Source organism: Mirounga leonina, unplaced genomic scaffold (genome assembly GCF_011800145.1).
Source record: "Mirounga leonina isolate KUSES-001 unplaced genomic scaffold, KU_Mleo_1.0 Mir_174, whole genome shotgun sequence".
NCBI lineage: Eukaryota > Metazoa > Chordata > Mammalia > Carnivora > Phocidae > Mirounga > Mirounga leonina.
In genome coordinates, this window is record NW_023270451.1 from 42,207,272 (window position 1) to 42,219,619 (window position 12,348).

At 39.9% G+C, this 12,348-nt stretch overlaps 1 protein-coding gene across 2 annotated transcripts in view; it reads right to left on the reverse strand.

Moving 5' to 3' along the window:
- The window catches only part of SKAP2 (src kinase associated phosphoprotein 2), a 165,974-nt gene that overhangs the window by 17,284 nt on the left and 136,342 nt on the right, over positions 1–12,348 (reverse strand). For both annotated transcript variants that reach the window (XM_035020786.1, XM_035020787.1), the window contains exon 10: positions 4,680–4,757. In XM_035020786.1, the coding sequence (XP_034876677.1) occupies positions 4,680–4,757 (78 nt within the window). The remainder of the gene's footprint in view (positions 1–4,679; positions 4,758–12,348) is intronic.

Below are 12,348 nucleotides of genomic sequence, written 5' to 3' on the forward strand. Positions count from 1 at the left end.
GCGCTCTCCGCTCTGTGATACCACAATAAACCGGGTAATAAATGCTTTGTCACTTATACAATGTGGCTCTCTTGAAACGCAGCACAGAGTTAAATACACTGGATGCTTTTGTTACACTGAGAACTGTTTCCTGTTTTTAATTTCATGATAATTGAGTTTTGATGAGTTAACGCAAGAAGAATGCAAGTAATATCAATAAGATGTCCGTGGATTCACTAATCAGGCAGAACATAGACGTGCTGACAACTTCCATCATTGGAATGTCATCTTTGAATTCTGAGGGGATAACTGTGCAGACGCGTGCTGGATCAGGGTTGTCATCTTAGTTTTGTTACATGGCTCTCAAGCAGCAGGCTCCTTGGCAATGCCAACACAGGCAGGCACGTTAGCGGGGCATCTGAGTACGCACCTGACACCACGCAGTCTGCGATTTACACCAAGTGGTAAAAGTTTATTGCAAGTTCTGAAAATTCTAATATCTGAAACATGTTTTTAAAGCCAAAAAGGAAATCTGAATAATGTGGAGTGTGAAAATGTAGAAAGATGACACTTTTCAATTGTACTTTAAGAAAATAAACAATAACTAGAATGCGCAACCTAGCAAAATCCTCCTAGTAAATTTTCCTCTCCTGTTTTCTAAAAATTCAAAGTGGGGGTAGGGAGGGAGAGAAAAATGGAGAAATGAAAGGAAGGAGGGGGGAGGGAGGGGAAGAGAGAGAGACGGACACCTTCCTGACCTCTCCACTCCAGCATCTGAGCACTCATCACTGCCACCAGCGGGGATGTCTAGGAGCCTAGGAATCCGACCAAGAACTAACAATGCTTGCGGCCGCCCTTCATTACATTTTCCCCGCAAAGCACATATTAAGTAAATTCTATAAATGGACACTAGAGGGCACTCCGGCTGGACAGAGCACGCCAAACGTTGTCAATTTTTTCTTTTGGAAAGAATTACTTAATAATAAAGTGACTGATTTCCTTTAAAAACCACTTATTTAGACAAATAGAGATTTAGAAGTTGAGACATTCTAGTCAGATTAAATCAACTGCTAAATGGGTCAAATGTTGCGCCCCATGCAGTCCGTCAGTGTCAGTTTAAAAGTCAAGGAATTAGAGCACAGAGAGGATGACATCATTTCACATGCAAGGCCCTCCCCCACAGTCACTGGCCAGGAGGTAAAAGGATCTAAATAGCTGGTTTCCCCAGTCAAGGCTCCTGTGTGTTCCCCATGCTGCTTAGCCTGAGGCTTGGTCCAAAAAGGTTAAAGAAACAAAACTTGGGCTAAAACTAGAGAAGTTTTGGCTGAGCGAGAGCCTCCCAGTGCATCCCCAGCTGTCCAGCCTGCTCCTCTTTTTTCAGATTCTCTCGCAACAGTTTTTCATTCAATAGATTTTCAAGAGGTGGGGGAAGAAAGAAGGAAAGAAAAAGTATATGGTGATTTCTACCACATAATCCTTATCACTTTGGGGTCTTTCTTCCCCTCGATGCGCTTGGTGAAACTCCCATTAACACTAATGGGAGTCACAGGAGCACATGAGGGGAAGGAAGACCCCCACCGTGTGCAAGATGCATCTCTCCCTAGATGTGCATCATGAGCATTTCATTAAATCTCACTGCTGTAAAGAGGCAACAGCACTAGCGATTTGGCAATACTGGGGAAAAGATGCATTTTCTACTGTGCTTTCTATAATCTCGATGATGGTGTTACCCAAAGACCAACCTCATTTCTGTGTCCCATATGTGAGCTCTGTTAAAGAATAATAAGTTGTTTATGTCACACGACTATATGTACACACAATTTACCATCCCGTCTATTTCAGAATGCAATACTAGTTACATAAAGCAGAAGAACCACGACTAGGGAGAAAACCTGCCAGTATAGATTTATTAGCCTTACTCTCCTCGGGAAAATAATGTTAAAATTCTGGGTATGAATTCTAGATACAAAAATTGGGAATTATTTTATTCCTTTGAGAGCAGCAAGCTTCTCTGGTTTACTTTTTACAATTTTTTAAATTTAAAAATTTTAAATGTGGCTAACCGTGCTCAAAAAATTACCCATGGATACAGCCTCAGAAGCAGAATGAACTCACAAAAGTTAGCACTGTTCGCCTATACATTGAAAAATAATCCGTGTAAAATATGTTTTTAAAAAACAACACAAAAATGGTATGGGGCATAATGCATAAACCACAGAGAATCATACATTCTGAATACAAATACGTCTGTCATCACTGCATGGACTAATCTTACCACATCATGGTCTATGGTTTCAAAATTACAAAAAAAAAAAAGCAAAAAACAAAACCCACCTCATTACATTTCTTGTCCTGGGAGGCGTGAATGGTTAAAAAAGAAGGGAAAGAAAGAAAAAATAGCCATCCTAAATTAGCCAGGCTGTGAAGGATTTAAATGATGTATTTGCTCCTGCTTTTGAAAACATACAAAAACAGATCATTGGGAGTAACAGAACTGTTAGGAAAATATAAGCTAAACACTGGAGATACTTCTGCAAAAACCAAAAGATTTTAAAAATATGATGACAAGGACTGAAACATTCAATAATAAGATAATGGAAAATCTCTGAGTGGTCTTAAAGGTTTAAAAAGTATTTCAGAAAGGTAAGCATATTCTACAGTGTACAAATAAATCAAATGGAATCTTTATTTTGTGTATATATACTAAATACATGTAAGATACGTAAGCTTGAACATGAAAGAACTTATAAGAAATACAAGCTTATGTTTTTGTTTATGTATTTTACATTCATCTGAATTTTTTTCTCTCTTTTTAAGTAAAATCAGTCAATGTGAAAAATATATAACATTCTTGAGTAAGGTTAGAAGTTCACATCATGTGATGCTCAGCAAGATAGTAGTACCCTTGTCAACTCACTGCCCTGCACAGCAAACAAACTTCTAGTGTTACATCTTTGACAGCCTAGAGAGAGCAAAGGTCACTGCGATGCAAAAGCATTAAAACTGTTGCTTGAAAAGAATTTCATGTCACTGAAGATAAGAATTATTGCAGTGCTTTATGGCTATTGCATGGAAAGCTAGATCTACTTACTGCATTCCTTTGAAGAAAAACGGACTTTTTTCTTCCTTCCCTCAAAGGCAAAAATTGGGGAGAGAGTTACTTTAAAAGGATTTTTGAAAAATAGAATTGCTTTAAGCCAAAATACTTCTGTTTCTGGAAGGAATATCTGTATGTGTGTACCTTCTACACCTGCACTGGAATTTAAAAAAAAAACACAAAAACCTCCACGCTTTTGGCAGAAGCTTTACGATACATAATAAAACACGCAAATTACTTGAATTACTATTGGGTGGCATCCTCAGGGTTATGTTCAGCCTTCGCGTTTTATAGCTGCATCTTACAGGACCACGGCACTCACATCGAATGCCTTCGTCCTCACTTCCTTTCTGAAAAAAGCAAACCAAAACCTCGTGCAGCAACCTGCCCCTGCTTTCCTGTCCAGGTCCGGAAATCGGGCCTGTTTCCTTTCCACGTGTCCCGGTAGGAAGGCCTGGGGAAAGCCACTTCCTGAACACACACTTCCTGTCCGCCCAGCCTCTGACAGCTAGCAAGAGTGATGTATGAACGTATCAGAGAAGGGAAGGTGACCCTCAACGCCAGCTCTTTGCAGGACATGGGATGATATGGCAGACCTTGCCCCAGCTGACATGCGGCTGTGAAGAGGTGTAAAAGGCCCGATAAGAAGGCATTCCCCCTCTCTTCTTTCCGTGTAAAATAATTGCTGGTTTATCAAAGCTAACCTCATGCTTGCACTACAGATATGGTTTATCTCCTGCTATTTGGAAATAACAACCCGCAAAAAAAAAGTTGCCCGCATCATGTGATTCTGTACATAGCATGTATAGTTATTTTTCTAGTCTCACTCATAATTAGTACGCAGGGCCATGTGCCAAGTGGAAATGGATAAGGGGAATATCCTTCCTAGCCTTCTAGGCCATCAGTGTCCTTTTCCAATTTTTAAACTGCTGTCACCGGACTCTGGCATTTCTTACACCCAATTCATTTGCTTTCTGTGTTAATCATATGCAATGAAGATATGCATGGCCAACATTTAAACAGGCTGCAGATCAATTAGCGGTCTTAAGTTTATCTGATTTTTATCAAAGAAGACAGAGCTGTGGGTCGATTGTCAGAGCCTGTGTCAAGTTGACCTTTTCAGAGATGTCTACATTGCCAGTCCCCTGGGCCACTTGTTGTCCCCTGTTAGTCTCTGAATGGCAGAAGTCTGTTCTGCTCAAGCACAAAGTATACACAGATGTCTATATTACATTCTTATAGGTTTGACAGCAACTGCATGTTGTATCTATAAACTGTCCTTTAGCAGTGACACTTCCTCAATGATGATAAGCTAATTTATGCAACTAAATCTCCTTTGTGCAGAAATGAAAGCTAATTGAGTCATTACAAAGTAATTCAGGAAGGAATACCTTGTATAAATTGGCTTACTTTATAAATCCTTCTCAAGTGGTTTCCATGCATCCTAAATGGGACTAAGCAGCTTATCAGCCATAAGATATCCAGATCGAACCAGCCAACTTCGGGGAGTTGTGTAAACATCTTTAGAGCCGTAGGAAAGTGACTGAAGGGAAAGTGAACAAAACCAAAAGAAGCTTCCCCAGGAAGCCACCCCAGCCATTACCTGTGGTGGGATGAACACTGTCCTGACTCATCTTCCCTTGTTCCTCCACTTTCGCAGGAACACTGTCCTCTTCCTCTTCTGTAAACAAGCAGAAACGGCACACTGAAGGGTTTCCTCAGAAAGAACAGAACTCACCCCATCTTAGGAGCAAAACTGAAAGTTTAGAACGTATAAATATTCTTTCTCAAAACATTCACATTCCTTTTTCAGTAATTTAAAGCTGAACAAACAAACCTCTAGCTATTTCCAAATAGCAACCCTACCAGTTGGCTTGATAAAATTTAAGATACGTACTAATGCCGCACATACTTTAAGTACTTACAGAAACTCATCTGGAACACTGCTAAGTCCAGACTGGCCCTGAAATCCGGGGAAGGAACACCCAGCACTATATGGACAGACCCACATTACACTGTGGCAGGAGGACCACGGATAAAACCATGGTCCCTAAAACATCGGTGTGGCCAAAGAAAATGTGTGATATAAAATAAAATATAGTTAACCTGTAAATCATTTCTTGTGTATCAGATACTTCATGTGTTCCCACTTGATCTTCACAGGAGAAGACTAGAAGGATCCTCACCTTTCAAGGCAATTCCCCTCAAATTCTACTGAGGATCTACCCTGTGCCATAAGTTATTGCAGATGCTAAGATTTCACAGACCATTTTAAACGCTCCTTTTACAGATGAGTAAATTGAGGCTCAAAAAGGTAGAGAAACGTCCACTGTTTGTGATTCATACTCAGGCTTGTGATCATGAAGTCCGTGTTCTTTATCCTGCAATGTATTCAGGGCCCTATGTTTGTTATTCCCACGCTCTCCTATCACGTTCATTTCCTCCCCCCCACCCCCAGTTATAGGAAGAAATAGGAGAAGATTAAATGAGAAGAGTTTTAAACAGAGTCAATAGACTAGATTTAATTATTTTACATTGAAGAACCATTTATTACATGTCCATTTTCCTCACCTAAGGATTTATACACACTGTGGAAATATTTAAGGCAGGACATAGGAACAAAATGGCATGCCCAAAAAAACAGAGTTCGAAAAGAATACTTTCAAGAAAAATAAAAAATGTTAAAATATGCAAAATATATAAATATAGCCATTATGGCTATTAAATAATTCAACCAATAAATCTTCATTGGATATTAGCTACCTGTAAGAGAGAGGTTCTACCAGGGAGGCAAAGACAGTAGGGAGCTTCTGTCCTCAGGAAGCTGACAGCCTGCAGGGGACAGAAGACAGTATCTAAAGGAAAATGGGATAAGGAGCATAGAACCTGACATAGTTCTATGTCAAAAGGCACAGAAAGGAGCATAGAACCTGACATGGGAGGCACAAGGTTCAGAAGGATGGCAGAGAGGAAACCATGCAAGGGGGAACACCGAGAAGGCTCTGAGGGGTGGAGAAAATCTGAACAGAGAGAGATGGGAAGGAGGAAATTTCTAGACAGAGGGAGAGTCATAAGCAAAAGAAAAAGCGCAATAATATCCATTTGGCTAAAGAATGCAGTACTCAAAGGGGAAGAACAGGATGGCAGATAATGCTAGTGGCTTGGGCCAGCTGTTGAAGGGCCATAAACATCCGGCTATGGACTTTTGCCTTTTATTTGGTGGGCAATGAGAGCCCCAGAAGATGTTCGAGCAGAGAAAGGGCAGGACCAAAAACTATGCTTGAGAAATGGTCATCTGATCCCATTGTCCCAGATAGCCTGAAGGAGGGTGTGGGGAGAGAGACCACTCAGAGTCTGGCTAGAGGGGAAGGAAGTCCTGAACTGAAGGGGCAGAGGAAATGGAAAGGAGCCAGTTATAAGAGGGAAAGGAAGTAGAATTGATAAACTTTGTGCCTGCCTGGATGTGGAGGGCTAAGGGAAGAAGAGCAATCGAGAATGACTCAAGTTTTGAGCTTAGTTAACAGCGAAATGAGAACATCATTCCTGAGAAAAGAATAGCCAAGATAAGCTATATTGCTGAGGGAACACAGGAGCTGTGTTTCTGATGTGAGAGATTTATTTATTTATTTATTTTTTAAAGATTTTATTTATTTATTAGAGAGAGAGACAGCGAGAGCAGGAACACAAGCAGGGGGAGTGGGAGAGGGAGAAGCAGGCTCCCTGCTGATCAGGGAGCCCGATGCAGGGCTCGATCCCAGGACCCTGGGATCATGACCTGAGCCGAAGGCAGACGCTTAACGACTGAGCCACCCAGGCGCCCCTGATGTGAGAGATTTAAATTTATTTATTTGAGAGAGAGAGAAAGAGAGAGCGCGCACACATGGGGGGAGGGGCTGAGGGAGAAGGAAAGAGAATCTCGAGCAGACTCCCTGCTGAGCACAGAGCCCAAAGCAGGACTCCGCCCCACAACCCTGAGATCGTGACCTGAGCCAAAAACAAGAGTCAGAAGCTTAAGCAACTGTGCCACCCAGCGCCCCTCTGATGTGGGAGACCTAATGTACTGGTGGGGCAACGCAGAGGACATGTCTGGAGGCAACTGGAAAGTTTGGTAGAGAGATCAGGAGTACAGGTGCAAAATTAGAAGTCTCATGCAAAATTTGAAGTGGTGATTAATAAAATTCAACATTTACATCAAGCTTGAGAGTTACTGTACTTCTAAAACAAACATAGAACTGCTTTGAATTTCTGTAACTCAATCCAAACAAAATAATGAAAGCTCCAAAAAAGGGAACAGCTGGAAATATTTGGGACTTTATACATATTAAGTTGACCCTAATGTTGGCAATTTAATATGGTTCGGTCAAATAGTAATTAATACAGGAAGACCTAATAAAAACCTAATACTAAATCCTGTCTTTTTCCTCTTCAACAAGTTATCTCACTTATGCCAAACCGCAAGGACCAGTTATCATGTATGAGTTAATAGGATGTTTTCATACAAATTTTAAAGCTCTTAGGGACATTTATAGTCATTTGGTCCAACCTACTTATTTTACAGATGGTTAATTTTTCTTAAAGGAGGAGAAAACTCTCCTTACTTTTCACACTTTCTCTTTCCCCAGCACTCCCTCTCCTCCGACTGGGTCACAAATCTGACAGTAAGGAGTAAATTCAAAAACTGTGAAGGGTGCTTGCCCTCATGTCAAAAGCCATGACCACAACAATTTAGGGAGCACTAATTTTGGCTCTCAAGAAGACACAATGGGATGTAGACTCACCACCCAAAGTTAGTGTCAAGATAGCACAAAAACTAATTACAGTAATTGAATGGAAAACTCCACTTTTGGCAAAGTAAACAATGAACTTAGAAGAATTTATTACTATGGCTTTATTCTTATTTTATTAAAATTTAAGTGTCTATAATGTACACAATGTATTCTTAAATTACCAGAATAATTACTTAAGTATCAATATTTACTGAGAAGTATCCAAATTGAAATCCATGTGAGATGCTGAACAAGTAGTATTTTAGAGGAGGAATCGCTCCTTAAAGAAACTTCCTTTCTCCATTTCAAACCTATTTTTAGGTCAAAACCCTCTGCATTTCATTCATCAGTTTTTCTTAATAATATTCAAACAACTCATTTTATCTTGGGCTAACAATACAAACAGCTTCCATATAAAAGAAAACAAAATCAAATTTGGGGTGTGTGTGTGTGTGTGTGTGTGTTTTAATCTTAGGGGGAAAAACTCAGACTGAACCTTGAATACAGTCTGGTACAAAGGAGATGTTCAATAAATATGGAGTGAACAAATGGATTCAAAATCATGAAAATAAACCCTACTATGTTCATTTATTAACAGAGAAAAACTCTCCACACCACTCAAAAAATATATGAGGACAAATGAAAATTCTAGGCAATAATCATCTCCACAATATATTAGAAATATACACACATGTTGTTTTATTTAGGTTTATTATTAAACATATTTTATTTTGGTGTTGAGTCACGGTGTCATTATACAATACTAATTAATACCTCAAATAGTCAGTGTTTGTGGACTAATATATTCCATTCAACATTTTAATAACAGTAAACAAAAACAGCTCAGCTATGTGGTAAACTCCATCAAACCACACAGATGGTTATAAGGTTTTCATTATGTGGTTTCCATAGCAATCATATTGCAAATCTGGAAGCTTCTTGCAAATAAGCAGCTTGTATTTACATGCCTCTCAGCTGCAGCACAAAACTCTTCAACATGTGAAGTTATTATTCCAATCACACATTGTTAGAAGAATCATCAGAAGATTTTGTTGATCAGACAAGATGAAAATAACAGTAAACAAACTGCAGAAGATAATTCAAACACAGTCATACATTTACCAAACTAATCAGTATTAGAAATATTCTGGCAGTCGTCAGAAGGTTTTAACATTATACCAGCTCAAAAATAGGGAAGTTCCAGGAACAATCAGATCCCATGGAATCCAAAAGCTGAACTCCACTCTCCCATTTTCAGATGTTTGGTCTTCCTTCTGAGTCGAGCAGAGAAAGAAAGACTAGCAGAGAACTGAGTCTTCCCAAATCTTTTTAGGATGACTACATTTGAGGAAATGCTTATGTGGGAAAAGTCAAGACTTTTTTTTTTTTCTCCCTGCTAGATTAATCAATTTAATTTACAAATTGATCCAGTTCCATAACAGATGGATTATTACCCTAATAAGGATCACAAATCTGTCTAGCTATGCAGTTTTTACAAAATGGCTATTTCTTGCTTACTAATGTTCTTTGTTTAAGGACAAAATAACCCAAAGAGAAAAGTGATAAGCAAATGACACGTACAGCTGACATTGCTTGAAAAAGGCTAAAGACAATTTGTTAGCATCAAAACAGGGGGTGTGACAATTGCGGAGGGGCTGGAAACTGATCTTATCACATCTTCCAGGGAGAAGAGGACAACATGAGAAAATCTTTCACTCACACACAATGATTACCTTTCTAAGTACCTTCAGAAAACAGCTCTGCTGAATTAACAATGTATTTTAAGAGACATAAAACACAGAATCAAAAGCTGTGCTCTGAAATAAAGATTGAGTGTAGATCTCTACCTGCCCTGACTTCACTGGATTACAAGACTATATGTTTGTCTCACGAAAAAGTTAGTATTTATTGCTTAAATGTTCACGCTGTATGCATTTATATCCATTAGGTAACTAAATCCTCATAACAATTCTATGAGGTAAGAACAGGTACTTTGACCATCATTTTATGGACGCAGAAATGAAACTTACAGAGCTTGAAGAACTTGCCCAGGTCCACACAAGCAATTAGAACAGGGACTGAAACTCCAGCATGGGTGGCTTCTCTCCACCGTCTCTTCAGTTGACAGATGGATTGTTTTCTAAAATTTCATTTGAATACTGGCTGTTTGTGGACTTGGAAAACATTTTCACACAAGTGGGCAAATTCTATTCTACCATTGCATTGTATGCGAAGGACACCTTAAGGTAAGCAATCCTCGCAGTGATGATTTAGAAACAGAATTTCAAGTTGGGAAGCCCCCAACACACATCTCCTTTCTGTCTCCCAGCTCTCCTTCCCCACCTCTCTCGTCCACACCCTCCAGTGCCTGGAAGCCAGTGCACAGTACTCGATACTCTGTAAAGGTCTCTAATGCAACTCATAATTGAAATATTTATTTCAAATAATATTTCAATTATTTTACTATGAAATAATATTTCATCATTCTTTCTAGGCCAGCCGGCTTCTCTTTCTTGTTGCATTTCAATAAGGATTTCAATGTCAACAGTTACGGTGAGTCTTTTTACAAACAAAGAAGTTCCCCCGAAAGAAGTTTGCCTGCATTCCAGAACAACAGACAATCCTGCACATTTCTCCAAGGGTTTGGGCACCACAGTGTTTCTTTTTTTTTTTTTTTTAAAGATTTTATTTATTTATTTGAGACAGAGAGAATGAGAGAGACAGAGAGCACATGAGAGGGGGGGAGGGTCAGAGGGAGAAGCAGACTCCCTGCAGAGCAGGGAGCCCGATGCGGGACTCGATCCCGGGACTCCAGGATCATGACCTGAGCCGAAGGCAGTCGCTTAACCAACTGAGCCACCCAGGTGCCCCTGGGCACCACAGTGTTTCAAGCAAGATGTCCCCAGCTGGGAGAAGATGGGACAGACCTGATGGGGAAAGGAAGACCTCTGTGGCCAGTCCCAGCAGTGCGGTGTAAAGGAGGCAGAAATGCAGGGAGGATTCACACAAAGGGCACCTCAGCCCCTCTTCTCGCTCAGGACCTGGGGCAAGCCCCAAAGCCGGCAGTAGGGGTGAGACAAGTGGAAGAGTCGAAGGGGTGTGGGCAAGGGAATTCAAACAAAGACAATGTGGAAAAGTGAGTTCCTTAGGGGCCTCTAAATCCTAGACCACTGGTAAGTTAAAATATGACCTTCTAAAGGACTTTTCTATTTAATAGACTGACATATATTTTACAGCAATAAAGGATGTATCATTTTAAAGACAGAAGCATGTGCCTTTTAGTATTATATAAAACTTCAAGAGGAACAGAAAGATAAAGACAACTGAAATGGTATATTTAGAGTCATGTTTACTATCCTGGAAATTCAGGCAAACTGGGGCCTACTGTTAAAGTTCTCCTACCTTGAGACTGTAATTCTCATCTCTGTAAAGTACAAAGAATAATGTCTACCCCATAGCACTCTGAACGGGATTTGGGCAGGACAATGACATAATCAGATTTCTCAGGGGGAAAAAATTGCACAATTAGCATGCAGTAGCAAGGTCATTACCTTAGGAGCTAGGTGTTTTGCATCCACTTATGAATTTGGCAACCCAGAAGGTTACTACGATATCAAAGGCAACCAAAATAAGCAATAGTTATTCAATCATACAATCTAATTTTCAACCGTGACATTTTATTCTTTCAGGGTTTGATAGGAAAAGGTTATCATTGCACTTCAAAAGCAAAAATAAACACCATGAAGATTATAGTACATTTCTGTACTATATTAAAGTTAATTTATACGCAAATCTGAAAACGCAAAAATAGTAAATTTTCACAGACATTCAACTTGCTAACATCATGGTTGGGATGTTGGGGGAAAAAAACCCTCAAATTCAAGCAAGAATCCCATTTGACAGAATCTGGAGAAAATCGTCAGGAAAGAAACCTTAGGTAGAATCTAGTTCAACTTCCTTCTTTCATTAACAGAGAACCAGACTCGGGGTGCCGAATGACTGGACCAAGGTCATGCAAATGGCACTCTGCTCCTCTCTCTCTGCCCTGCCTTTTACGCAACATGCACCGCAGACATTTCTGGTAAAGTCTTTGCTGCTCCCGAGGTACTTCTCTATTCAGGAGCAATCTTACACAGACTTGGTCATCCACAGGCAATGATGGCAAGCAAAGAAAGCACACAGGTTAAAAAAGGTTTTAATAGACCAGATTCTGTCAGTCAGAAGTGACTGTGAGTCAGGAAATGATCCTACTCCCAGGGGGTGCTAGACATGAGGAAACAATGATATGGGGCTCTTCCTTGTCCCAGTGTAGTATATTCACACACGCCATAATATAAAATTCTCCTAACTACTCCATAAAGCTCAAACTCTTAGCTCTTTAATTAACATTTATAATAAAACCTGCAATATTAAAATTCTTTCAACCCAGGAAATGTCAAATTATTTCTCAGTTACAGTAACCTCAATCTGGCTCTGGATTGCTGGTACAATTATAGTTTGCTGTTC